Source organism: Oryctolagus cuniculus, chromosome 10 (assembly GCF_051225735.1).
Source record: "Oryctolagus cuniculus isolate XC-2025 breed Fujian yellow rabbit chromosome 10, ASM5122573v1, whole genome shotgun sequence".
NCBI lineage: Eukaryota > Metazoa > Chordata > Mammalia > Lagomorpha > Leporidae > Oryctolagus > Oryctolagus cuniculus.
In genome coordinates this window covers 99937359-99962259 of record NC_142876.1, presented here as the reverse complement: position 1 = coordinate 99962259, position 24901 = coordinate 99937359, and the positions used below count along the sequence as shown (strand labels likewise).

Sequence of the window (24901 nt, the reverse complement as noted above, 5' to 3'; positions counted from 1 at the left end):
ATTCACATTATTGTATATTCATCTCCATCATCCATATCTAAAACTTTTCATCTTCCTTATCTGAAACTCTATACCAGTTAAACACTAACACCCCATTTCACTTTTCCTAAGTCCCTGGAAACTACCATTCTGCTCGCTCTCTGTGAATCTGAGTACTTCAGGAACATAATAATGGCGGAATCATACAAAAATTTACTTTTGTGACTGGCTTATTTTATTTAGCATAATATCTTTTTTTTTTGACAGGCAGAGTGGACAGTGAGAGAGAGAGACAGAGAGAAAGGTCTTCCTTTGCCGTTGGTTCACCCTCCAATGGCCGCTGCGGCCGGCGCACCGCGCTGATCCGATGGCAGGAGCCAGGAGCCAGGTGCTTTTCCTGGTCTCCCATGGGGTGCAGGGCCCAAGCACCTGGGCCATCCTCCACTGTACTCCCTGGCCACAGCAGAGGACTGGCCTGGAAGAGGGGCATCCGGGACAGAATCCGGCGCCCCTACCAGGACTAGAACCCGGTGTGCTGGTGCCGGAAGGCGGAGGATTAGCCTAGTGAGCCACGGCGCCGGCCCTATTTAGCATAATATCTTTAAGGTTATCTATGTTGTAACATGTCAAAAATTTTCTTCCAAGGCTGAATAATATTCTCTTCATCTGTTGATAATGTTTGGGTTGCTTTCACCTTTTGATTGCTTTATAATAAAAGATCTATTTCTTTGAAAGGTAGAGATCAGAGAGAGAAAGAAAGAGGAGACAAGACTCTGTGTGTGTGTGTGTGTGTGTGTCTGTGTAAGAGAGAGAGGGAGAGGGATCGAGATTGAGATTTTCCATCTTCTGAATCATTCTCCAAGTGGCTTCAGCAACCAGGGCTGGGCCAGGCTGAAGCCAGGGACCAGAAACTCTATGTAGGTCTCCCACATGAGTGGCAGTGGCCCACTTAAGCCATCTTTTGCTGCTTTTCCAGGTGCATTAGGAGGGAGCTAGATCAGAAGCAGAGCTGCCAGGACTTGAACTGACATTCTGATACAGGATGCCAGTTTTGCAAGTGACAGCTTGTCCATTTGTTTTGTTTTCTTTTAAGATTTTTAAAATTTGAAAGCCAGAGTTACACAGAAGGAGGGAGGGAGGGGCGGGGGTTAGATCAGTTTTCTGGTTGCTGTTTCGCTCTCCAGTGGTTGCAGTGGCCAGGGCCCAGGCAGGCTAAAGCAAAGAACCAGGAGCTTCATCTGGGTCTCCCACATGGGTGGCAGTGATCCAGGCACTTGGGCCATCTTTTGCTGCATTTCCCCAGGCAATTTGCAGGGATCTCGATTGGAAGTAGAGCAGCTGGAACACAAACTAATTCCTATGTGGGTTGTCAGTGTCACAGGTGATGGCATTACCCACTATACCACAATGCCAGCCCCAGGTTTTCTTAGATGTTCATAGTCAGTCCTCCATATCCATGGTTTATGTATCCAGTCAACCAACAGCAGGTCAAAAGAGGCAGAGGAAATTTTGCCCCTATTAAACATACATAGATGTTTTTCTTATCAGCATCTGCTACCTACTAATTGAATTCCCCAAATGCCTGTAGTGTCCTGGACTGGGCCATGTTGGAGCCAGGAGCCTGAAACTCAATCCAAGTCTCCTACATAAGTGGCAGGAAACCAATCGCCAATCACTTCAGCCATCAACCTTGCTTCTCAGGGTCCCCATTAGCAGGAAGCTGGACTCGAGAGCTGAAGACAGGTCTCAACCCGAGCACTTCAATGTAGGATGTGGGTGTATTAACCCTAGCGCCAGATGTTTGTTCTTGAGTGAGTTTTTAAAAGATCACTGTTAATTCTTTTTTAATGTTTGGTGGAGTTCACCAGTATAGTCAAGCTGAGACTCTACCCAGTGATTTTAATGTTTCTGACAGAAACAGTGGGGAAACAGAGCCAAACAGTCTGTTAAAGTAGTATGTTTATTCTTTGTGAGATGCCTACAAATGAAGAATAGGTCTGGAAAGGTTCCATGATTATAGGAAGAAATCTCTACTCTCTTTGAAACCCTTCTGCCTTTCGAGCTTTTTCTTCCCTCTTCTTTTTACATTAATTAAAAAAAAAACATTTGAAAGAAAGTCTAGAGGGAAGGAAATTATTAAAAATTAAAAGTTCCTATAAGTTTTCTGAATAAACATGAAGCTCTCAATTTCAAATGGTGAAGGCTATCGTTAGTTTTAATGTTCTTTTTGGTGATAAAGGTTGACAAGAGTGATGAATATAAATTGAATTACAACAGCCTCATTAAAGAAATTGTTACAGTAGAATAACTGGTGATGTTAAATTCTTAAGTGCTCATGTGATTTATAAGCCATCTTTGCAATTATACTTGTTAATTTGTGTGTGCCTGCAAGGCTTTGAGGAAGATACAGAATGTGAGCCTCCTGCTGCTCCCCTCCAGCAAAGAGTTCTATCCAATAAATCCTGGGGAATACCATTTATTTCTCACTTGGCATTCAGAGAAGGATGCTGATGTGAGTATATGATGTATCAACATTTTCCAAATCTGTAAGTCATTAACTAATAGAATTTATACAACTGCCTTTGTTTTTTTAAGAAAAAAATTTATTTATTTGAAAGAGAGAGAGAGAGATCTTCCATCCTCTGGTTTACTCTCCAGATGGCTGCAGTGGCTGTGGCTGAGCCAGGCCAAAGCCAGGAGCAAGGAGCTTCTTCCAGGTCTGTGATTTGGGTAGCAGAGGCTCAAGCATTTGGGCCATCTTCTGCTGCTTTTCCCAAGAGCATTAGCAGGAAGCTGAATCAGAAACAGCCAGGACTTGAACTGGCATCCGTATGGGATGTTGTTATCACAGGCGGTGGCTCTACCTGCTATACCACGACACTGACCCCAACTACTATTTTTTTTTCAAGATTTTATTTATTTGAGAGGTAGAGTTAGAGAGAGGGAGACACAGAGAAAAAGGTCTTCTATCTGCTAGTTTACTCTCCAAACAACCACAATGGCTGGAGCTAGGCCATCTGAGGATAGCAGCCAGGATATTCTTCTGGATCTCCCATGTGGGCACAGGGAAGCAAGGACTTGGGACCACCTTCCACTGCTGTCCCAGACTATTAGCAGAGAGCTGGATCAGAAGAGAGGAGAAGTTGGGACATGAGCTGATGGCCATATGGGGTGCCAGTGCTGTTAAGTGGAGGCTTAGTCCACTATGCCACAACACCAGCCCCAACTGCTTTGTTTTTTAAGTTTGTGTTCAAAATTTAGTTTTCCATTGGGAATTTACAATATTTACAGAAGATTGGTAATGCTACAAGTACTTACAAATATTCCAAGAGAGTATAAATTGCCAGTGAGTAAGTTTGATGTCTTCAGTGGAGATCAGAAATAAATGTTAATGTATATATAAATGCGAGTAGATTAATTCTGCATTTTTAAAAATTTTGAGTACCCAATCTATTATTTTTAAAATTTTATGGATCATGTATTTAGAGTCCAATCTAAGGAATCTGCCTCATCTTAGATTTCATGTATTTGATGTGTACTGATTTATGAACATCTTTAGGAATTTCCCACGCTAGCATCCCTCCCTCCACTGCTGCCACCCTTCCTCCTCTTTCGTCTCTTATTCCTTGTCAGTTTTTACAGTGTACTGCTTTCAGTTTACTTTATTCTCATAAAACTAACCATACACTAAGTAATGAGTTCAACAAATAGTATGAAGAAAAAAACACTGTTACTCATCAGTAGTGACAAGGGCTTTAAACAATCACTGAAGCTCAAGTGTCCATTTCACTAATATATATTACATTTTTTGTACTTTGTTACCACAGATCAGGAAAAACATATAGTATTTATCTTTTCTGGACTGGTTTATTTTAATAAGTATAATGATTTTTGGTTGCATCCATTTGGTTGGAAAAGACAGGATTTTTCTTTTTTATGGCTGAGTTGTGTTCCATAATGTATATAATATGCCATATTTTCTTCATCTAGTTATCAGTTGGTGGACATCTGGGTTGAATCCATATCTTAGCTATTGTGAATTGAACTGCAATGAACAAGGGGGTACAGGTAACTCTTTTATATGCTCATTTCATTTTATTTGGGTAAATTCCAAGAAATGGGATTACTGAGTCATATGGTAGATATGTTTTTGGGTTTCTGAGGTGTCTCCATACTGTCTTCCACAATGGATGCACCATTTTACATTCCTACCAATATTGGATTAGGTACCTTTTTCTCCAAAACCTCACCAGGATTTCTGTATGAGAGCCATTCTGACTGGGGTGAGGTAAACTACCTCATTGTGGTTTTGATTTGTATTTCTCTGATGGCTAGTGATCCTGAGCATCTTTTCATGTGTCTGTTGGCCATTTCAATTTCTGCTTTTTTTTTTTTGAAAGATTTATTTATTTATTTGCAAGTCAGAGTTACACAAAGAGAGGAAAAGCAGAGAGACAGACAGAGAGAGAGAGAGAGATATCTTCCATCTGCTGGTTCACTCCCCAATTGGCCACAACAGCCGGAGCTGTGCTGATTTGAAACCAGGAGCCAGGAGCTTCTTCTGGGTCTCCCATGCGGGTGCAGGGTTCCAAGGACTTGGGCCATCTTCTTCTTCTTTTTTTTTTTAACTTTTATTTAATGAATATAAATTTCCAAAGTACAGAATATGGATTACAATGGCTTCCCCCCCATAACGTCCCTCCAACCCGCAACCCTCCCCTTTCCCACTCCCTCTCCCCTTCCATTCACATCAAGATTCATTTTCGATTCTCTTTATATACAGAAGATCAGCTTAGCAAACAGTAAGTAAAGATTTCAACAGTTTGCTCCCACACAGAAACATAAAGTGAAAAATACTGTTTGAGTACTAGTTATAGCATTAAATCTCAATGTACAGCACACTAAGGACAAAGATCCTACATGAGGAGTAAGTGCACAGTGACTCGTGTTGTTGACTTAACAAATTGACACTCTTGTTTATGGCATCAGTAATCACCCGAGGCTCTTGTCATGAGCTGCCAAGGCTATGGAAGCCCCCTGAGTTCACTGACTCTGATCATATTTAGACAAGGCCATGGTCAAAGTGGAAGTTCTCTCCTCCCTTCAGAGAAAGGTACCTCCTTCTTCGATGACCCATTCTTTCCACTGGGATCTCACTCGTGGAGATCTTTCATTTAGTTTTTTTTCCCCCAGAGTGTCTTGGCTTTCCATGCCTGAAATACTCTCATGGGCATTTCAGCCGGATCCGCATGCCTTAAGGGCTGATTATGAGGCCAGAGTGCTGTTTAGGACATCGGCCATTCTATGGGTCTGCTGTGTATCTCACTTCCCATGTTGGATCGTTCTCTCCCTTTTTATTCTATCAGCTAGTATTTGCAGACACTATTCTTGTTTATGTGATCCCTTTGGTTCTTAGTCCTATCATTATGATCAATTGTGAACAGAAATTGATCACTGGGACTAGTGAGATGGCATTGGTACATGCCACCTCGATGGGATTGAATTGGAATCCCCTGGTATGTTTCTAAGTCTACCGTTTGAGGTAAGTCAGCTTGAGCTTGTCCCGAATTGCACATCTCTTCCCTCTCTTAGTCCCACACTTACATTTAACAGCGATCACATTTCAGTTAAGTTTCAGCACTTAAGAAGAATTGTGTATTGATTACAGTATTCAACCAAAAAAAGTATTAAGTAGAACAAACAAAAAAAAATACTAAGAGGGATAACATATTAAGCTGCTCATCAACAGTCAGGGTGAGGGCTGATCAAGTCACCGTTTCTCCTAGTGTTCATTTCACTTTAACAGGTTTCCTTTTTGGTGCTCAGTTAGTTGTCACCTATCAGGGAGAACAAGTGGTATTTGTCCCTTTGGGATTGGCTTATTTCACTCAACATAATGTTTTCCAAATTCCTAACAGGGATCACTTTTTAGTTAAAATTTAAACACCTAAGAATAATTGTGTGTTAATTACAGAGTTCAACCAATGGTACTAGAACAAAAAAAAAATACTAAAATGGATAAAGTATTACATTGTACATCAACCGTCAGGACAAGAGCTGATCAAGTCACTGTTTCTCATAGTGTCCATTTCACTTCAACAAGTTTCCCCTTTGGTGTTCAGTTAGTTGTCGCTGATCAGGGAGAACATATGATATTTGTCCCTTTGGGACTGGCTTAATTCACTCAGCATGATGTTTTCCAGATTCCTCCTTCTTGTTGCAAATGACTGGGTTTCGTTGTTTTTGACTGCTGTATAGTATTCTATAGAGTACATGTCCCATAATTTCTTTATCCAGTCTACTGTTGATGGGCATTTGGGTTGGTTCCAGGTCTTAGCTATTGTGAATTGAGCTGCAATAAACATTAATGTGCAGACTGCTTGTTTGTTTGCCAATTTAATTTCCTTTGGGTAAATTCCAAGGATTGGGATGGCTGGATTGAATGGTAGGGTTATATTCCGGTTTCTGAGGAATCTCCAGACTGACTTCCATAGTGGCTTAACCAGTTTGCATTCCCACCAACAGTGGGTTAGTGTCCCTTTTTCCCCACATCCTCTCCAGCATCTATTGTTGGTAGATTTCTGAATGTGAGCCATTCTAACTGGGGTGAGGTGGAACCTCATTGTGGTTTTGATTTGCATTTCCCTGATTGCTAGTGATCTTGAACATTTTTTCATGTGTCTGTTGGCCATTTGGATTTCCTCTTTCGAAAAATGTCTATTGAGGTCCTTGGCCCATCTCTTAAGTGGGTTGTTTCTTTTGTTGTGGAGTTTCTTGATTTCTTTGTAGATTCTGGTTATCAACCCTTTATCAGTTGCATAGTTTGCAAATATATTTTCCCATTCTGTCGGTTGTCTCTTCACTTTCCTGTTTCTTTTGCAGTACAGAAACTTCTCAATTTGATGCAATCCCAAATGTTAATTTTGGCTTTGACTGCCTGTGCTTCTGGGGTGTTTTCCAAGAAGTCATTGCCGGTACCTATATCTTGCAGGGTTTTTCCAATGCTCTCTAATAATTTGATGGTGTCAGGTCGTAGATTTAAGTCTTTAATCCATGTTGAGTGGATTTTTGTGTAAGGTGAAAGGTAGGGTCTTGCTTCATGATTCTGCATGTGGAAATCCAGTTTTCCCAGCACCATTTATTGAATAGACTGTCCTTACTCCAGGGATTGGTTTTGGATCCTTGATCAAATATGAGTTGGCTGTAGATGTTTGGATTGATTTCTGGTGTTTCAATTCTGTTCCATTGGTCTATCCATCTGTTTCTGTACCAGTACCATGCTGTTTTGATTACAACTGCCCTGTAGTATGTCCTGAAACCTGGTATTGTGATGCCTCCAGCTTTGTTTTTGTTGTACAAGATTGCTTTAGCTATTCGAGGTCTCCTGTATCTCCATATAAATTTCAGCACCATTTTTTCCAGATCTGAGAAGAAGGTCTTCGGTATCTTGATTGGTATTGCATTGAATCTATAAATTGCTTTTGGGAGAATGGACATTTTGATGATATTTATTCTTCCAGTCCATGAGCATGGAAGATTTTTCCATTTCTTGGTATCCTCTTCTATTTCTTTCTTTATGGTTTTGTAATTTTCATCATAGAGATCTTTAACGTCCTTGGTTAAGTTTATTCCAAGGTATTTGATTGTTTTTGTAGCTATTGTGAATGGGATTGATCTTAGAAGTTCTTCCTCAGCCATGGCATTGTCTGTGTATACAAAGGCTGTTGATTTTTGTGCATTGATTTTATACCCTGCTACTTTGCCAAAATCTTCTGTGAGTTCCAGTAGTCTCTTAGGACTTGTTCTTTGGGTCCCCTAAATAAAGAATCATATCATCTGCAAAGAGGCATAGTTTGACTTCTTCCTTTCCAATTTGTATCCCTTTAATTTCTTTTTCTTGCCTAATAGCTCTGGCTAAAACTTCGAGAACTATATTGAATAGCAGTGGTGAGAGTGGGCATCCCTGCCTGGTGCCAGATCTCAGTGGAAATGCTTCCAACTTTTCCCCATTCAATAGGATGTTGGCTGTGGGTTTTTCATAGATTGCTTTGATTGTATTGAGGAATGTTCCTTCCAAACCCGGTTTGCTTAGAGTTTTCATCATGAACGGGTGTTGTATTTTATCAAATGATTTCTCGGCGTCTATTGAGATAATCATATGGTTTTTCTTCTGCAGTCCTTTAATGTGGTGTATCACATTGATTGTTTTGCGTACATTAAACCATCCCTGCATACCAGGGATAAATCCCACTTGGTCTGTGTGGATGATCTTTCTGATGTGTTGTTGCATTCTATTGGCCAGAATTTTATTGAGGATTTTTGCATCTATGTTCATCAGGGATATTGGTCTGTAATTCTCTTTCAATGCTGCATCTTTTTCCAGCTTAGGTATTAAGGTGATGCTGGCTTCATAGAAAGAATTTTGGAGGACTCCCTCTTTTTCGATTGTTCTGAATAGTTTGAGAAGAATTGGAGTCAGTTCTTCTTTAAATGTCTGGTAGAATTCAGCAGTGAATCCATCTGGTCCTGGGCTTTTCTTTGTTGGGAGGGCCTTTATTACTGTTTCAATTTCTGTCTCAGTTATGGGTCTGTTTAGGTTTTCGATGTCTTCCTGGTTCAATTTAGGTAGGTTGCATGTGTCCAGGAATCTATCCATTTCTGATAGGTTTCCCTGTTTGCTGGCATACAAGTCCTTGTAGTAATTTCTGATGATTCTTTTTATTTCTGTGGTGTCTGTTGTTACGTTTCCTTTTTCATCTCTGAATTTATTGATTTGGGTCTTTTCTTTTTTTAGTTAGTTGGGCCAATGGGGTGTCAATTTTGTTTATTTTTTCAAAAAACCAGCTCCTTGTTTGGCTGATTTTTTGTAATGTTTTTTTGGATTCAATCCTGTTGATTTCTTCTCTGATTTTAATTATTTCTCTTCTCCTACTAGATTTGGGTCTGGTTTGCTATAGGTTTTCTAGATCCTTGAGGTGAATTGCAAGCTCATCTATTTGGTGTCTTTCCAATTTCTTGATGTAGGCACCTATTGATATAAACTTTCCTCTTAACACTGTTTTGCTGCGTCCCATAAGTTTTGGTATGTTGTGCTGTTATCCTCATTTACTTCCAGAAAATTTTTGATTTCTCTTTTAATTTCTTCTATGACCCATTGTTCCTTCAGGAGCATGTTGTTCAGTCTCCATGTGTTTGCGTATGCTCTAGGGATTCCTGAGTTGCTAATTTCCAACTTCATTCTTTTATGGTCTGAGAAGCTGCATGGTATGATTCTAATTCTTTTGAATTTGCTGAGACTTGCTTTATGGCCTAGTACGTGGTCAATCCTAGAGAAGGTTCCATGTACTGCTGAGAAGAATGTAAAATCTTTAGCTGTAGGATTGAAAGTTCTGTATATATCTGTTAGATCCATTTGGGCTATAGTGTCGTTTAAATCTACTGTATCCTTGTTGATCTTCTGTCCTGTTGATCTGTCTATTTCTGAGAATGGAGTATTGAAGTCCCCCAGTACTATTGTATTGGGGCCTAAGTCTCCCTTTAAGTCCCTTAACAAATCTTTTAGATAAACCGGTGCCCTGTAATTAGGTGCATATACATTGATAATTGTTATATCTTCTTGTTGTATTGATCCCTTAATCATTATATAGTGTCCCTCGTTGTCTCTCTTAACAGTTTTTGTGGTAAAGTTTATGTTGTCCGATATTAAGATGGCTACGCCCACTCTTTTTTCATTTCTGTTGGCATGGTATATCTTTTTCCAGCCTTTCACTTTCAGTCTGTATGGATCTTTGTTGGAAAGATGTGTTTCTTGTAAGCAGCAAATAGATGGGTTTTGTTCCTTAACCCAATCAGCCAATCGGTGTCTTTTAACTGGACAGTTCAGGCCATTCACGTTCAGTGTGACTAATGATAAGTGGTAACTTTGCCCTGCCATTTGCCAAAGATAAGTTCTAATATATGCTTTGAATTCCCTGTGATCCTTTGCTGTGAGGTTTCCTTCCTTGGTTTCCTTCCTTTACCTTCTTTCATATTGATGACCGTGTTTCTGTGTTTCTGTGTGTAACACATCTTTAAGCATCTTTTGCAGGGCTGGACGAGTGGCGACAAATTCTTTCAATTTCTGTTTGCTATGAAAAGTCTTTATTTCACCTTCATTCACAAATGATAGCTTTGCAGGATATAATATTCTGGGCTGGCAGTTTTTCTCTCTTAGTACCTGGGCTATATCTCGCCATTCCCTCCTAGCTTGTAGGGTTTCTGATGAGAAGTCAGCTGTGAGTCTGATTGGAGATCCTCTGAGAGTAATCTGACGTTTCTCTCTTGCACATTTTAGGATCTTTTCTTTATGTTTCACTGTGGAGAGTTTAATTACAACGTGTCGTGGTGAGGATCTCTTTTGGTCGTGTTTATTAGGGGTTCTGTGAGCTTCCTGTACTAGGATTTCTCTGTCCTTCTCCAAACCTGGGAAATTTTCTGCTAATAGCTCACTAAAAAGGCCTTCTAATCCTTTCTCCCTCTCCATGCCTTCAGGAACTCCTAGAACCCGAATGTTGGGTTTTTTAATAGTATCCTGCAGATTCCTGACAATATGTTTTAGATTTCTAATTTCCTCTTCTTTTCTTTGGTCTGACTGTATCCTTTCCTGTTCTCTGTCTTCTAAGTCCGATATTCTCTCTTCTGCTTCACCCATTCTGTTTGTAAGGCTCTCTATTGTGTTTTTCATTTGATCTATTGAATTCTTCACTTCATGATGATTTCTCGTCACTATCGCAGTTTCCTGTTGTACTAGTTGTTTCGTTACATTTTGATTCCTCCTTAATATTTCATTTTCACAAGAGAGATTTTCTATCTTGTCCATTAAGGATTTCTGTAGTTCAAGAATTTGTTTTTGAGAACTTCTTAATGTTCTTATCAATTTTTTTGAGATCTGCTTCTTGCATTTCTTCTAACTCATCATCTTCATAATCTTGAATTTGGGTGTCTTTTTCATTTGGGGGCGTCATGGTGACTTCCTTGTTTTTATTACCTCGGTTTTTGCGTTTGTTATTTGGCATATTGGAGATATTTGGTTTCTTCACTGTGGTGCTTTTTCTTGTTATACTATGCCTCTAGATTAAGTGGACTGTCTGTTTTTGATGGAGCCTTAGAGGCTTGAGATGGGTGTGGCCTGAGAGCTCTGTTTGGTGTGCCAAAGGTGACACTCCCAGGTTAGGCGTGGTGATCTCTCTGTTTCTTTTTTTGATTCAAAAGGGAAGTAATTCCGCACAGCTGAACGAAGTTGGAGGTAGTTAGCAGGCAAATGATATACCCACAGGAGCCAGAGATCAGAAGCTCTTTCCCAAGGACCACACAGGGAATCTGTTCTGCCCTCAGAGTGGGCTCAAATTCTCCTTCAGTCTCCCACTGGGTTGCCAAAGTTACGGAATTGTAGCATCTCTGGAGAGTGCTCACGTGAATTCCGTGAGTTTTCTCCCCCACCGTCTCTTTTTTCACAGTCTCAGTTCAGTAGCACCAGAAATTTACTAAGTCCTAATCTGTTAATTCGCCCCGCCCAGAGTCAGGTTTTTATGCTAGGCTCAGGGCCGGTGCAGACCTGAGGTCACTGTGCTTATGACGTATGTCCAAGATGGCGCCTGCTCTTTGTCTTGCTCGCCCTTGAGAGGTGAGCGGAGAGAGAGAAACCCGTGTCCGTACCATTCACCTTTTTTTTTTCACTCTCTCTTCCAGTTAGCCTGGTGAACTTTCCCCCCCCGGGGGTCGTTCCCTCTAGTCTCCTCTCTCCGCTTGCCTGCCTGTGTGTCGGGCTATTGAGGTTCGGCTCAGCTCGCGTTCCAGCGCTGGTGTGTTGAGTCTGCCGCTGGTGTCCCGAACTGTGGGCTCCCATGCTCTCCATGCAGGTCCACTGTGAATCACGCATTCCAGAAGAGTTTCTTCTGCTGTTTCCTCCCCTACTCTTCCTTGAACCTGCAGTATCTCCACTTTTATTAAACTGTCTTTCCCCGGACTATCAGTGTGCTCCCTTCCTATTCCGCCATCTTGCCTCCTCCTTTACTCAACTTGGGCCATCTTCTAATGCTTTCCCAGGCCATAGCAGAGAGCTGGATTGGAAGTGGATCAGCCGGGTCTTGAAATGGCACCCTTATGGGATGCCGGCACTTCAGGCCAGGGCGTTAACCCACTGCGCCACAGTGCCAGCCCCTGAATTTCCTGTTTTGAAAAATACTGGTTTGAAACTTAATGCTTTATCCGTTTTAGTATTTTTTTTGTTCTCCTTAATACTATTGGTTGAACTCTGTAATTAATACACAATTATTCTTAAGTGTTAAAATTTAACTGAAAAGTGATCCCTGTTAAATATAAGAATGGGAATAAGAGAGGGAAGAGATGTACAGTTTGGGACATACTCAATTGGACTTGCCCCAAATGTAGAGTTAGAAATGTGCCAGGGGATTCCAATTCAATCCCATCAAGGTGGCATGTACCAATGCCATCTCAGTAGTCCAGGTGATCAATTTCTGTTCACAATTGATCATAATGATAGGACTAAGAGTCAAAGGGATCACATAAACAAGACTAGTGTCTACTAATACTAACTGATACTATAAAAAAGGGAGAGAACTATCCAACATGGGAAGAGGGATACACAGCAGACTCATAGAATGGCAGATGTCCTAAGCAGCACTCTGCCCTCAGAATCAGCCCTTAAGGCATTCGTATCTGGCTGAAGAGCCCATGAGAGTATTTTAGGCATGGAAAGCCAAGACACTCTGGCAAAAAACAAAACAAAACAAAAAAAACAAACCACCAAAACCTAAATGAAAGATCTCTGCAAGTGAGATCCCAGTGGAACGAACAGGTCATCAAAGAAGGAGGTACATTTCTCTGAAGGGAGGAGAGAAGGAGGTACCTTTCTCTGAAGGGAGGAGAAAACTTCCGCTTTGACTATGACCTTGTCTAAATATGATCAGAGTCAGCGAACTCAAAAGGCCTCCATAGCCTTGGCAACTCATGACAAGAGCCAAGGGTGATTCCTGATGCCATAAACAAGAATGTCAATTTGTTAAGTCAACAACAAGGGTCACTGTGCACTTACTCTCATGTAGGATCTCTGTCCTTAATGTGCTGTACATCGTGATTTAATGCTATAACTAGTACTCAAACAGTATTTTACACTTTGTGTTTCTGTGTGGGTGCAAACTGTTGAAAGCTTTACTTAATATATGCTAAACTTATCTTCTGTATATAAAGAGAATCGAAAATGAATCTTGATATGAATGGAGTGGGAGAGGGAGTGGGAGAGAGGAGGGGTGTGAGTGGGTGGGAAGTTATTGGGGGGCGGGAAGCCATTGTAATACATAAGCTGTACTTTGGAAATTTATATTCATTAAATAAAAGTTAAAAAAAATTAAAAAAAGAAAAATACTGGTTCGAGTCCTTAGCTCATTTAACTGGATTGTTTGTTTTGTTGTTGTTGAGTTTTTTGAATTCTTTATAGATTCTGTATAATAATTCTTTATCAGTCTCATGATTGGCAAATATTTTCTCCCATTCTATCAGTTACCTCTTCATGTTGCTGAGTGTTTCTTTCACATATCAGAAACTTCTCAGCTTGATGTAATCCCATCCCATTTGTCACTTTTGGCTTTGATTGTGCTTCTGAGGTCTTTCCGAAGAAGTCTTTACCTATGCCAGTGTCTTGCAGAGTTTCCCCAATGTTCTCTAATAATTTGATGATATCATGATATCAGGTCGTAGATTCATGTCCTTAATAAATTTTGCGTGGATTTTTGTGTACAGTAGGGATCTTCTTTCATACTTCTGCATGCAGAGATCTAGTTTTCCCAGCATCATTTGTTGAAAGGACTGTCCTTGCTCCGGGGATTGATATTAGCTCCTTTATCAAAGATAGGTTGCTTGTAGATGTGTGGATTGATTTCTGGAGTTTCTATTCTATTCCGTAGAGCTACACATCTATTTTTTTTTGCCAATACCAGACTGATTTGATTATAAGTATCCTGTAGTATATCTTAAAATCTGGTATTGTGATGCCTCTGGCTTTGTTTTTGTTATATAAGATTGCTTAGCTATTTGGTGTTTCTTGTGTTTACATATGAATTGCAACATTTTTTTATAGATCTGAGAAGATTGTCATTGGTATTTGTATTGGGAACACATTTAATCTGTAATTTACTTTTGGTAATATAGACATTTTGATGATATTAATTTTTCTAATCCACAATCACGGAAGTTTTTTCCATTTCATAATGATGACTATCTTTTTGTGTTTCTGTGTACAGCACTTCCTTAAGCATCTTTTGTGAGGCTGGATTAGTGTGACCACTTCTTTAAATTTCTGTTTACTATGGAAGGTCTATTTCACCTTCATTCATAATTGAGAGCTTTGCTGGGTATCCTGGGTTGATAGTTTCTTTTCTCTTAAGACTTGGACTATATCTCTCCATTCTCTCCTAGCCTGTAGGGTTCTGGTGAGAAGTCAGCTGTGAGTCTAATTGGAGATCCTCTGAAAGTAATCTGGGGTTTCTCTTGTACACATTTTAGAATCTTTTCTTTGTGTTTTACTATGGAGAGTTGACTACAGTGTGTCATGGTTAAGTTCTTGTCTGGTCATGGCCATAAGGAGTTCTATGTGCCTTGTTACTTGCACGCCCCTTTCTCCAAATTATGGAGGTTTTCTGTAATTATTTCACTGAAAAGGCATTCTGAGTTATTCTTTGTTTCCACACATTCAGGAACTCTTAAGACCCATATATTGGGTCATTTGATAGTATCCCATAAATCTCCAACACTATTTTTAATTTTTCTGATTTCTCTCCCTCTCCCTCTCTCTCCTTCCCTCTCCCTCCCTCTCCCTCCCTCTCCCTCTCCCTCTCCCTCCCTCCCTCTCCCTCTCTCTCCCTTCCTTTCCCTCTCCCTCCCTCTCCCTTTCCCTCCCTCCCTCTCCCTCTCTCTCCCTTCCTTTCCCTCTCCCTCCCTCTCCCTCCCTCCCTCTCCCTCTCTCTCCCTCTCTCCCTTCCTTTCCCTCTCCCTCCCTCTCCCTCCCTCCCTCTCCCCCTCTCTCTCCCTCCCTCCCTCCCTCTCTCTCCCTCCCTCCCTCTCTCTCCCTTCCTCCCTCCCTCTCTCTCCCTCCCCCTCTCCCTCTCTCTCCCTCTTCCTCCCTCTACCTCTCCCTCTCCCTCTCTCCACCTCTCCCTCTCTCCCTCTCACCCTCCCTCTCCCCCCACCTCTCCCCCTCTCCCCCTCCCCCTTCTCTCCCCACTCCCCCTCCCCCTTCTCTCCCCCTCCCCCCTCTCTCCCTCTCTCCCTCTCCCCCTCCTCCCCCTCTCCCTCCTCTCCCCCTCCCCCTTCTCTCCCCCTCCCCCCTCTCTCCCTCTCTCCCTCTCCCCCTCCTCCCCCTCTCCCTCCCTCTCCCTCTCCCCCCTCCCTCTCTCCCTCTCCCCCTACCCCTCTCCCTCTCCCCCCTCCCTCTCTCCCTCTCCCCCTACCCCTCTCCCTCTCCCCCTACCCCTCTCCCTCTCCCCCCTCCCTCTCTCCCTCTCCCCCTACCCCTCTCCCTCTCCCCCCTCCCTCTCTCCCTCTCCCCCTACCCCTCTCCCTCTCCCCCCTCCCCCTCCCTCTCCCCCTCCCCCTCCCTCTCCCCGTCCCCCCTCCCTCTCTCCCTCTCCCCCTACCCCTCTCCCTCTCCCTCCCTCTCCCCCTCCCTCTCCCTCCCTCCCTCTCCCTGTCCCCCTCCCTCTCTCTCCCTCCCTCTCCCCCCTCCTCTCCCCCCCCCTTCCTCTCCCTCCCTCTCTCTCCCTCTTTTATTTTTTTTGGTCTGATTGAAAAATTTCCAAAGACTTGTTTTCTAGTTGGGATAGTCTTTCTTCTCTCTCACTCTTGCCTGAGAGTGTACTTCCTCTACTTTTTTCCCCCACTATTTACCTCTAGCCTAGAGCGGTACACCTTTTCCATATTCTGTCATCTTGGAATCTTGTATGTTGTTTTCTTCAGAACTGAAAGGTTTGATGTCTTTTAGGAAATGTCCCCCTACTTCATCCTTTGCATTATTATACATATTTCAGAATCAAATTATTGATTTCTATAAAAATTCATTGGAATTTGGGTAGAATTGCATAGTTTAATGATTAATTTGTGGAAGATCTGTATTTTATACTATTAAGCCTTCAATCTATTAATATGTATTCCTTAATTAATTATGCTTTTGATGCCTGCTGTAAAGTTTTCTGTGCAGAATTCATTATGTCCCATTAGATTCATTCCTAGTTACTTGGCATTTTTGATGTTATAAATGATATATTTTTATTTTTTATTTTAATATAAAAATTTGTGTTTTTGAGATAACATTTTAAATTTATATTATAGTAAAAGGCTTAATGCTCCACTGAATGAAGAGTTCAATGAATGTAAAAATATTTGCAGGAATATAGGCAAGGACTATAAACAATAATCAAATTCAAGGATGTCTACGTTACTAAATGATTTTTAAAAGTTTGATTTTCTAACTGTTGGTATACAAACTTGAAAATTACTCATCTTGTATCAAATGTTTATTGTAATAAACTATGTCTAGGTTCTTTTGCATTTTTTACATATATGGTCAGAATTGCAGAGTTTTAGTTTGTACTTCTAGACATTGTATGTTTTTAAGGCTTCCATAGCCTTGGCAACTCATGACTAGAGCCTAGGGAGATTACTGACGCCATAAACAAGAGTGTCAAATTGTTAAGTCAACAACGGGAGTCACTGTGTACTTACTTCTCATGTGGGATCTGTCCTTAGTGTGTTGTCCAATGTGAAGTAATGCTATAACTAGTACTGAAACAGTATTTTACACTTTGTGTTTCTGTGTGGGTGCAAACTGATGAAATCTTTACTTAATATATGCTGAATTGATCTTCTGTATATAAAGATAATTGAAAATGAATCTTGATGTGAATGGAATGGGAGAGGGAGCAGGAGATGGGAGGGGTGTGAGTGGGAGGGAAATTATGGGGGGGGAAGCCATTGTAATCCATTAACTGTACTTTGAAAATTTATATTTACTAAATAAAAAATTTTAAAAAGTTATTATTTTTAAAATTTATTTGAAAGGCAAAGTTAGTTATCACTCCCCAAATGTCCACAGTGGCCTGGGCTGGACCATGCTCAAGCCAGGAACTAGGAACTTCTTCTGAGTCTCCCATGTGATTCAGGGGCCCAACTACTTGGGCCATCCTTTTCTGCTTTCCCAGGTGGATAGTCAGGGAGTTGGATTGGAAATCGAGCAGCCAGGATTTGAACTGTATGGGGTGCTGGTGTTTTGGGCACCAGCTTAACCTGCTGTGCTACAGCACTGACTCCCAGACATGTATCTTTTTTTTTTCTGCTTTATTTGTATTGGTTGGCCCTCTAGTACAACAATGAATAGTTAGGATGATAATGGATATACTCTTCTGGTTCCTAACCTTAGTGATAAAATTCCTGTTCAGTTTTTTTTAACATTTATTTTATTTATTTGAAAGGCAGAGAGAGAGGGAGAGAGAGAGCTTCCAATGGCTGGTTCTCTCCCCAAATGGTTGCACTGCTGGGGCTGGGCCAGGCTGAAGCCAGGAGGCCAGGACTCCATCCAGGTCTCCCATGTGGGTAACAGTTAACTAAGTACTTAGGCTATCTTTTGCCACCTCCTAGGTGCGTTAGAGGGAGCAGGATTGGAAGTGGAGCAGCCACAACTTGAACCAGTGCTCAAATGGGTTTCTGGCATCATAGGCAGTGGCTTAACCTGCTGCACCACAACACCGACCCCAGTGTTTAGTTTGTCAATGTATATGGTGTTTGCCATACACAGCATGTAGATACCCTTTATCAGATTAAGGAAGGACCCTTCTAAGTTAAGAATTTTTGACTGAAGTTGATATTGAATTTCATCAAATACTTTTTCTTTCCCCATCTACTGAGATGGTCATATAATTTTTAAAATTAATTTTCTATTGCTAAGCTGCTTGGAATTCTTGGAATAAACCCAAATTGTTTGTGATCCATCATTCTTTTTATTCATAGTTGGATTTTCCTTCATTTTTTAAAAAAAGATTTATTTTATTTATTTGAAAGTCGGAGTTACAGAGAGAGGTAGAGCCAGAGGGAAAAAAAGGTCTTTCATCCTCTGGTTCACTCCCCAAATGACCACAATGGTCAGAGCTGAACTGATCCGAAGCCAGGAGCCAGGAGCTTCTTCCAGGTTTCCTATGTGGGTGCAGGGGCCCAAGCACTTGAACCATCCTCTACTGCTTTCCCAGTCCATAGCAGAGAGCTGGATCGAAAGTGGATCAGTTGGGACTCAAATTGGCACCCATATGGGATGCCGGTGTTACAAGCCATAGCTTTAACCCACTATGCCACAGCACTGGCCCCCGTAGTTGGATTTTCTTTTAAAAATATTTTATAACTATATTCACTAAACAGATTGGCCTGTATTTTCCTTTCTTATAAAGTCCTTATCAAGGTTTGCTATCATGCTGACTTCAAAATGAGTTTCCTTTTCCTTATCCTCTGTAAGAGTTTATTTATAGTTGGTGTTATTTCTTCAAATGTTTGGCCAGAAAATTCATATGGACCTCATGTTGCATTTGTTGGAAGATTTTAATTACAGATTCACTTTTCTTTAATAGATATAGGCTATTTAAAAAGTTTTTAACTTTTCTACCAATTTTTAAGTTTTGTCTTTAATAAATTTGTCTCATCTAAAATTTCAAATTAGTTGATGTAAGTTTTTCTGTAACATACTTTAATGATACTTTTAGTGTTTTCACTGCTAATATTTATATTGTGCCTTTTCTGTCTTTTTTTTTTTTTTGCTGTCAGTTGTGTTAGGTGTCTGTCAATGTTGGTATTTTCTTTTTTTAAGGTTTATTTACTTTATTTGAACAACAGAGTTACAGAGAGAGAGAAAGGGAAAGAGAGAGAAAGAGGTCTCAGATCTGCTGCTTCACTCTCCAATGGCAGCAACAGTTGGAGCTGGACCAGGCCAAAGTTAGGAGCCAGGAGCTTCTTCTGAGTCTCCCATGTGTGTGCAGGGGCCCAAAATGTGGATCATTCTCTGCTTCTTTCCCAGGTGCATTAGCAGGGAGCTGGTTAGGAAGTGGAGCAGCTGGGACTCAAACTGGCTTATATGGGATGTTAGCTTTGCAGGCAGAAGTTTAACCTGCTATGCCACAATGCTGGTTCCATGTTAGTATTTTCAGAAAAACAATTTTAGACTATAAGGCTTGATAACTGGTATGTAAATTTTTAAGATTGACAATGCTATTCCTGTTTTTTTATATTCTTGGATCAGTTTATCAATTTCCTTAAAAAAGTTAGAGGATTTTGATTGCTATGTATAGATTTTTCTTTGTTCTAGATTTGCTGTTTGTTTAATTTCTGTTCTCACTCTTCTTTTGAAGATTTTGTTTCTCAAAGCATAATCAAATTTATTTGGTGATTTTTTTGAAAGGCAGAGTTATAGAGGTGGGGACACAGGGAGAGATCTTTCATCTACTGGTTCACTCCCCAAATGACTGCAACAGCTGGAACTTGGCTGATTCCAAGCCCTGAGCCAGGTGCTACCTCTGTGTCTCCCACATGGGAGCAGGGGCCCAAAGCAGTTGGATCATTCTCTGCTGCCCTCCCAGGCACTTTAGTAGGGAGCTGGATTGGAAGTGGAGCCTGGCACTGCAGGTGGCGGCTTCACCCGCCCCACCACAGAGCCAGCCCCTGTTTGGTGATTCTTTAGAAAAATTTTTTCTTTTTATTGTAAATGAGGTACTCTCAATGTTAAGTTTTTCATAAGCAATTGCTATATACTTGCCTAAAAGGATATGTGCATGCACATAGGTCATGCTGAGGGACAGAGAGAGTCTATTTATAGAAAAGTCCTACATGTATGCATGCACATACTACTCAGGAATCATAATTTTGTCATATTTCGTTTTCCTGATCTGTTTAATATTACCTTTCAAAATATAGGTTAACTAAATTGAAAGAGGTTTACACAGTAGGAAAAGGAATTATATAACAGTGAGAAAGGGGGATCATATGCTTTTTTTTTTAAAAGATTTTATTTTATTTGAAAGACAGAGTTAGAGAGAGAGGTAGAGACACAAAGAGAGGTTTTCCATCCTGGTTCACCCCCCAGATGGCTGCAATGGCTGGAGCTGCGCTGATCTGAAGCCAGGAGCCAGGAGCCTCCTCTGGGTCTCCCACATGGGTACAGGGGCCCAAGCACTTGGGCCATCCTCCACTGCTATCCCAGGCCACAGCACAGAGCTGGATCGGAAGCAGAACAGCCGGGACTGGAACCAGTGCCCATATGGTATTCCGGTGCTTCAGGCCAGGGCTTCAACTCGCTGTACCACAGCACCGGCCCCAGGGAGAGCATATGTTTAGGAAAATTTGGTGCTTAATTCAGTGACTCTGTATTTAAAAATGCTAATTGATGGATTTGTCTTGCTTTTCTAGTGATATGCAGCTTTCGAGGATCTGTCCCTCAAGGATTGGTCTTAGAAATAGGAGAGACAGTCCAGATTCTTGAAAAATGTGAAGGTAAGTATGAACTGTCAGTATTACATACATTTGTTTTAGTAGATCGTAAGTCATCATTCTGACTTCATAATTGATCACATTGCAAAATACTGTGATAAAATTCCTCCTGATCTGTGTTCAAAAGTATGAATGGGCTTTTTTTTTGGCTGTAACCTAATAGTAATAACTAGACAATTAATTGTTGACTGTCAGAACATGATTTTTGCATACTATGTCAAATGATTATTTTTCATTTTCTTCAAATAGATAATCTTCTACCCATGCCCAGCTACATTTGGGTGGAATTGAATTAAAATTATTTCATTTATGTGTTTCTGTCTGTTTGACTGGACATCTTTAGCTGTAATCGAAACAAAGCCTTAAATATGCTCAATGAAGTTTAGCTTGACTACTGTCTTCTTCTGTAACATATATAGATATTTCCATTGTGCATTCTTGAAATAAATCACATTCTTAAAAAATTGTTTACTTAAATCAACAATGTTTATGTGAAAATTATAGTTAGGGAAAATCATGCAAATTCAGAGCATTAACAGAAACAGAATTGTTTCCATGAGAAATAGCTTGAGCTAACTAGTTCAGCTGTTCCACATGATGAGTAGCCTTATTATATGACATAATGGAGTGGAACTGTTGGGATGAGGGCATGTAGACAATTCATATAAAATTTGTGCTGTGATCCAGTTGGACTGCAGTTAGGATAGATATGGGAGTAAGTATAATCCACTTGACCCAGGGATTGAATGAGTTTGGGAGTTCAGGTTTCTGGAAAGAGAGTTCTAATGCAGATTTCAGATTTTCTTAAAAACAGAAGTATAAATCAGCACCCTTTCATGATAAAAGTATCTAGAAAAAAAGGTAATTTAAAAAATTATCTACTAAAAAATGGAAACACATCATATTCATTTGTTAAATATTCTAGGATTTCCTAATGAGATCTAAAAATAACATGAGTACCTGCCATCACTGTCTTTTTTTTTAAACTTTTATTTAGTTTGCTTTAGCTATTCGAGGTCTCCTGTGCCTGCATATGAATTTCAGCATCATTTTTTCCAGATCTGAGAAGAGTGTCTTTGGTATTTTGATTGGTATCGCATTGAATCTGTGAATTGCTTTTGGAATAATGGAGATTTTGATGATATTGATTGTTCCAATCCATGAGCATGGAAGATTTTTCCATTTTTTGGTATCCTCTTCTGTTTCTTTCTTTAAAGTTTTGTAATTCTCATCGTAAGATCTTTGACATCCTTGGTTAAGTTTATTCCAAGGTATTTGATTGTTTTTGTAGCTATTGTGAATGGGATTGTTCTTAGCAGTTCTTTTTCAGCCATGGCATTGTCTGTGTATACAAAGGCTGTTGATTTTTTTTTTTGTGTTGATTTTATATCCTGCTACTTTGCCAAACTCTTCTGTGAGTTCCAATAGTCTCTTAGTTGAGTTCTTTGGATCCCCCAAATAAACCATCATGACATCTGCAAATAGGGATAGTTTGACTTCCTCCTTCCCAGTTTGTATCCCTTTGATTTCTTTTTCTTGCCTAATGGCTCTGGCTAAAACTTCCAGTACTATATTGAATAGCAATGGTGAGAGTGGGCAGCCCTATCTGGTTCCAGATCTCCATCACTGTCTTTTGAACATTGTATTGGAGATACTAGCTAGTGTAATAAGGTAACGAAGTGAAAAATGGAAAGGAAAAATTGAAACTCTCTTCCATAGCTGGTATTTAGCAGCTTTGATGGCTACAGTGTTAGTGTTTTAAAAAGATATTATATCTCTATAAGTTTTCAGAACAGAATTAGAAAAAGAGTGAAAGAAATAATATCATTTATAGTAGTACCAAAAACATGAAGTGCCAAGGAATAAATCTGGTTAAAAACATTAAGACATCTACATTCAAAACTACAAAAATACTACTGATGCAAATGAAAGAAAATCTAAATAGATGAAAATATTTCCTATTTTTATGGATCGAAAGACTCACCTTTTTAAAGTTACCAGTTGTCTTCAAGTAGATTTAAAGGCAAAGTAATCCAAATAAAAATCTAGGTTTTACTTTGAATGGAAATTGAATTCCAAGTTATATGCAAACGAAAAAGGTTACAAAGAGCAAGGCAGTCTTTAAGAAGATAATCAAAACTAGAGGATTTACACTGCCACATATTAAGATTTATTAGAAATTAAGACATTGTGGGGCCTGTGCCATGGCTCAATAGGCTAATCCTCCGCCTTGCCGCGCCGGCACACCGGGTTCTAGTCCCGGTCGGGGCGCCAGATTCTGTCCCAGTTGCTCCTCTTCCAGTCCAGCTCTCTGCTGTGGCCCGGGAGGGCAGTGGAGGATGGCCCAAGTGCTTGGGCCCTGCACTCGCATGGGATTCCAGGGGAGGCACCTGGCTCCTGGCTTCGGATGAGCGCTGTGTGCCGGCTGCAGTGCACCGGCCGCAGTGCACCGGCCGCAGCGGCCACTGGGGGGTGAACCAACAGAAAAAAGGAAGACCTTTCTGTCTCTCTCACTGTCCACTCTGCCTGTTAAAAAAAAAAAAAAGAAATTAAGACATTGTGGTTTTGGGGGCAAAGACAGGCTAATGAAACAGAGTAGAGGAGCTGGAAGCAGTCCTTTGAGATCTGCACCTCGGCATTAGCTCTATTTCACTTATCCCTTTCTACCATGTACTCTGCCACTTAGCTGGTTGCTCCTGTAGACCAGCTCCACTCACCTTCTGGCAAATTTTCTCACTACCTGCATTTTGTATGTTTCTGTGGCAGTCATGGTATTTCCCAAAGATTCGGAGTCTTAATCTTGAAGGCTAAGTGCTTGGTTTTAAGTCCTAGTTCTACTCTGTATTCCAGCTTCCTGCTAATATGGGATGCTGGCACTGCAGACAGTGGCTTTACCCATCCACAGGAGCGCTGGCCCCTGTGGTATATTTTTATGTGAAATATTATTCAACAAAATGAATGAATTCCAGCTGTAGTATCAACATAAACATATCTCAGAAACATACTACCAAAAAAAATTGGTGTTCAGAATACTTACTAGATGAAACTATTTCTATGAATTGTTAAAACATGCACAGTGATACTTTTTTGTGTACTAGGGCCATACCTCTGTAGTGAAAGCGAATGAAATAAGCAATACATCGGCGCAGTAAATGCCAAGTTCAGTATGTCTGGGTAGGAAACAGAATTTATTTGAAAGTCAGCTGCAGAAAGAGAAGAGACAAAGCAAGATCTTCCATCTGCTGGTTCACTCCCCAGATGGCTGCAATGGCCAGGGCTAAGCCAGGTGAAAGCCAGGATCCAGTAGCTTTGTCTGTATCTCCCATATGGATGGTTGCTTGGGCCTTCTGCTTTTCCCAGGGCATTAGGGAGCTGGATCAGAAGTGGGGCAACTGGGACACTGACTGTATTTACTTGCTATGCCACAACTCCTGGTACTGTTGAGTTTTTAAATGTGGAGTCAGTACATGGCTTTGTATTTTGTACCTTCTCTCTTTCTCTCAATCTTTTTTTTTCTCAAATATTTCTGGATAGATTTCTTTTCTTTCTTTTCTTTTCTTTCTTTTTTTTTTTTTTTGACAGGCAGAGTGGACAGTGAGAGAGAGAGACAGAGAGAAAGGTCTTCCTTTGCCGTTGGTTCACCCTCCAATGGCCGCCACGGCCGGCGCACCGCACTGATCCGATGGCAGGAGCCAGGAGCCAGGTGCTTTTCCTGGTCTCCCATGGGGTGCAGGGCCCAAGCACCTGGGCCATCCTCCACTGCACTCCCTGGCCACAGAAGAGAGCTGGCCTGGAAGAGGGGCATCCGGGACAGAATCCGGCGCCCCGACCGGGACTAGAACCCGGTGTGCTGGCGCCGCTAGGCGGAGGATTAGCCTAGTGAGCCGCGGCGCCGGCCCTCTGGATAGATTTCTTAAAAAAACGTTTATTCTAGAGGCAAAGAGGGATTGAGGTTAGTAGAGAAAGTGAGCGAGAGAATGAGTGAGTGCTCCCATCCACTCGTTCACTTCAGTCTGTATTAGCAGAAAGCTGAAGTTAAAAGGTATAACTTAGACTTGAATACATGGAGTATACTGGGGTACCAGATATCTGTGTCCCAGTGAGTATCTTAACTATTAGGCCAAATGCATTCTCCTAGGATAGAGTTTTCCCCCCAAAATTCTTTATTTTTGAATAATTTTAAACTTTTCAGAGTTGGATAGATGTCCTTTTTTTGAGTAGAATTCTTGTATACTGGGGCTGGTGCTCTGGTGTAGTTGCTGCCTGCAGTGCCAGCATCCCATATCCTGGCTGTTTCACTTCCTGTCCAACTCCCTGCTAATGTACCTCGGTAAACAGTGGAAGATGGCTC

The 24901-nt window shown here is 41.0% G+C and overlaps 1 protein-coding gene across 14 annotated transcripts in view; it reads left to right on the top strand.

The window, feature by feature from the left end:
• Positions 1 to 24901, top strand: part of DOCK3 (dedicator of cytokinesis 3) — a 507250-nt gene that overhangs the window by 62746 nt on the left and 419603 nt on the right. For all 14 annotated transcript variants that reach the window (XM_051852373.3, XM_051852369.3, XM_051852371.3 and 11 more), the window contains exon 2: positions 20470 to 20553. In XM_051852373.3, the coding sequence (XP_051708333.1) occupies positions 20470 to 20553 (84 nt within the window). The remainder of the gene's footprint in view (positions 1 to 20469; positions 20554 to 24901) is intronic.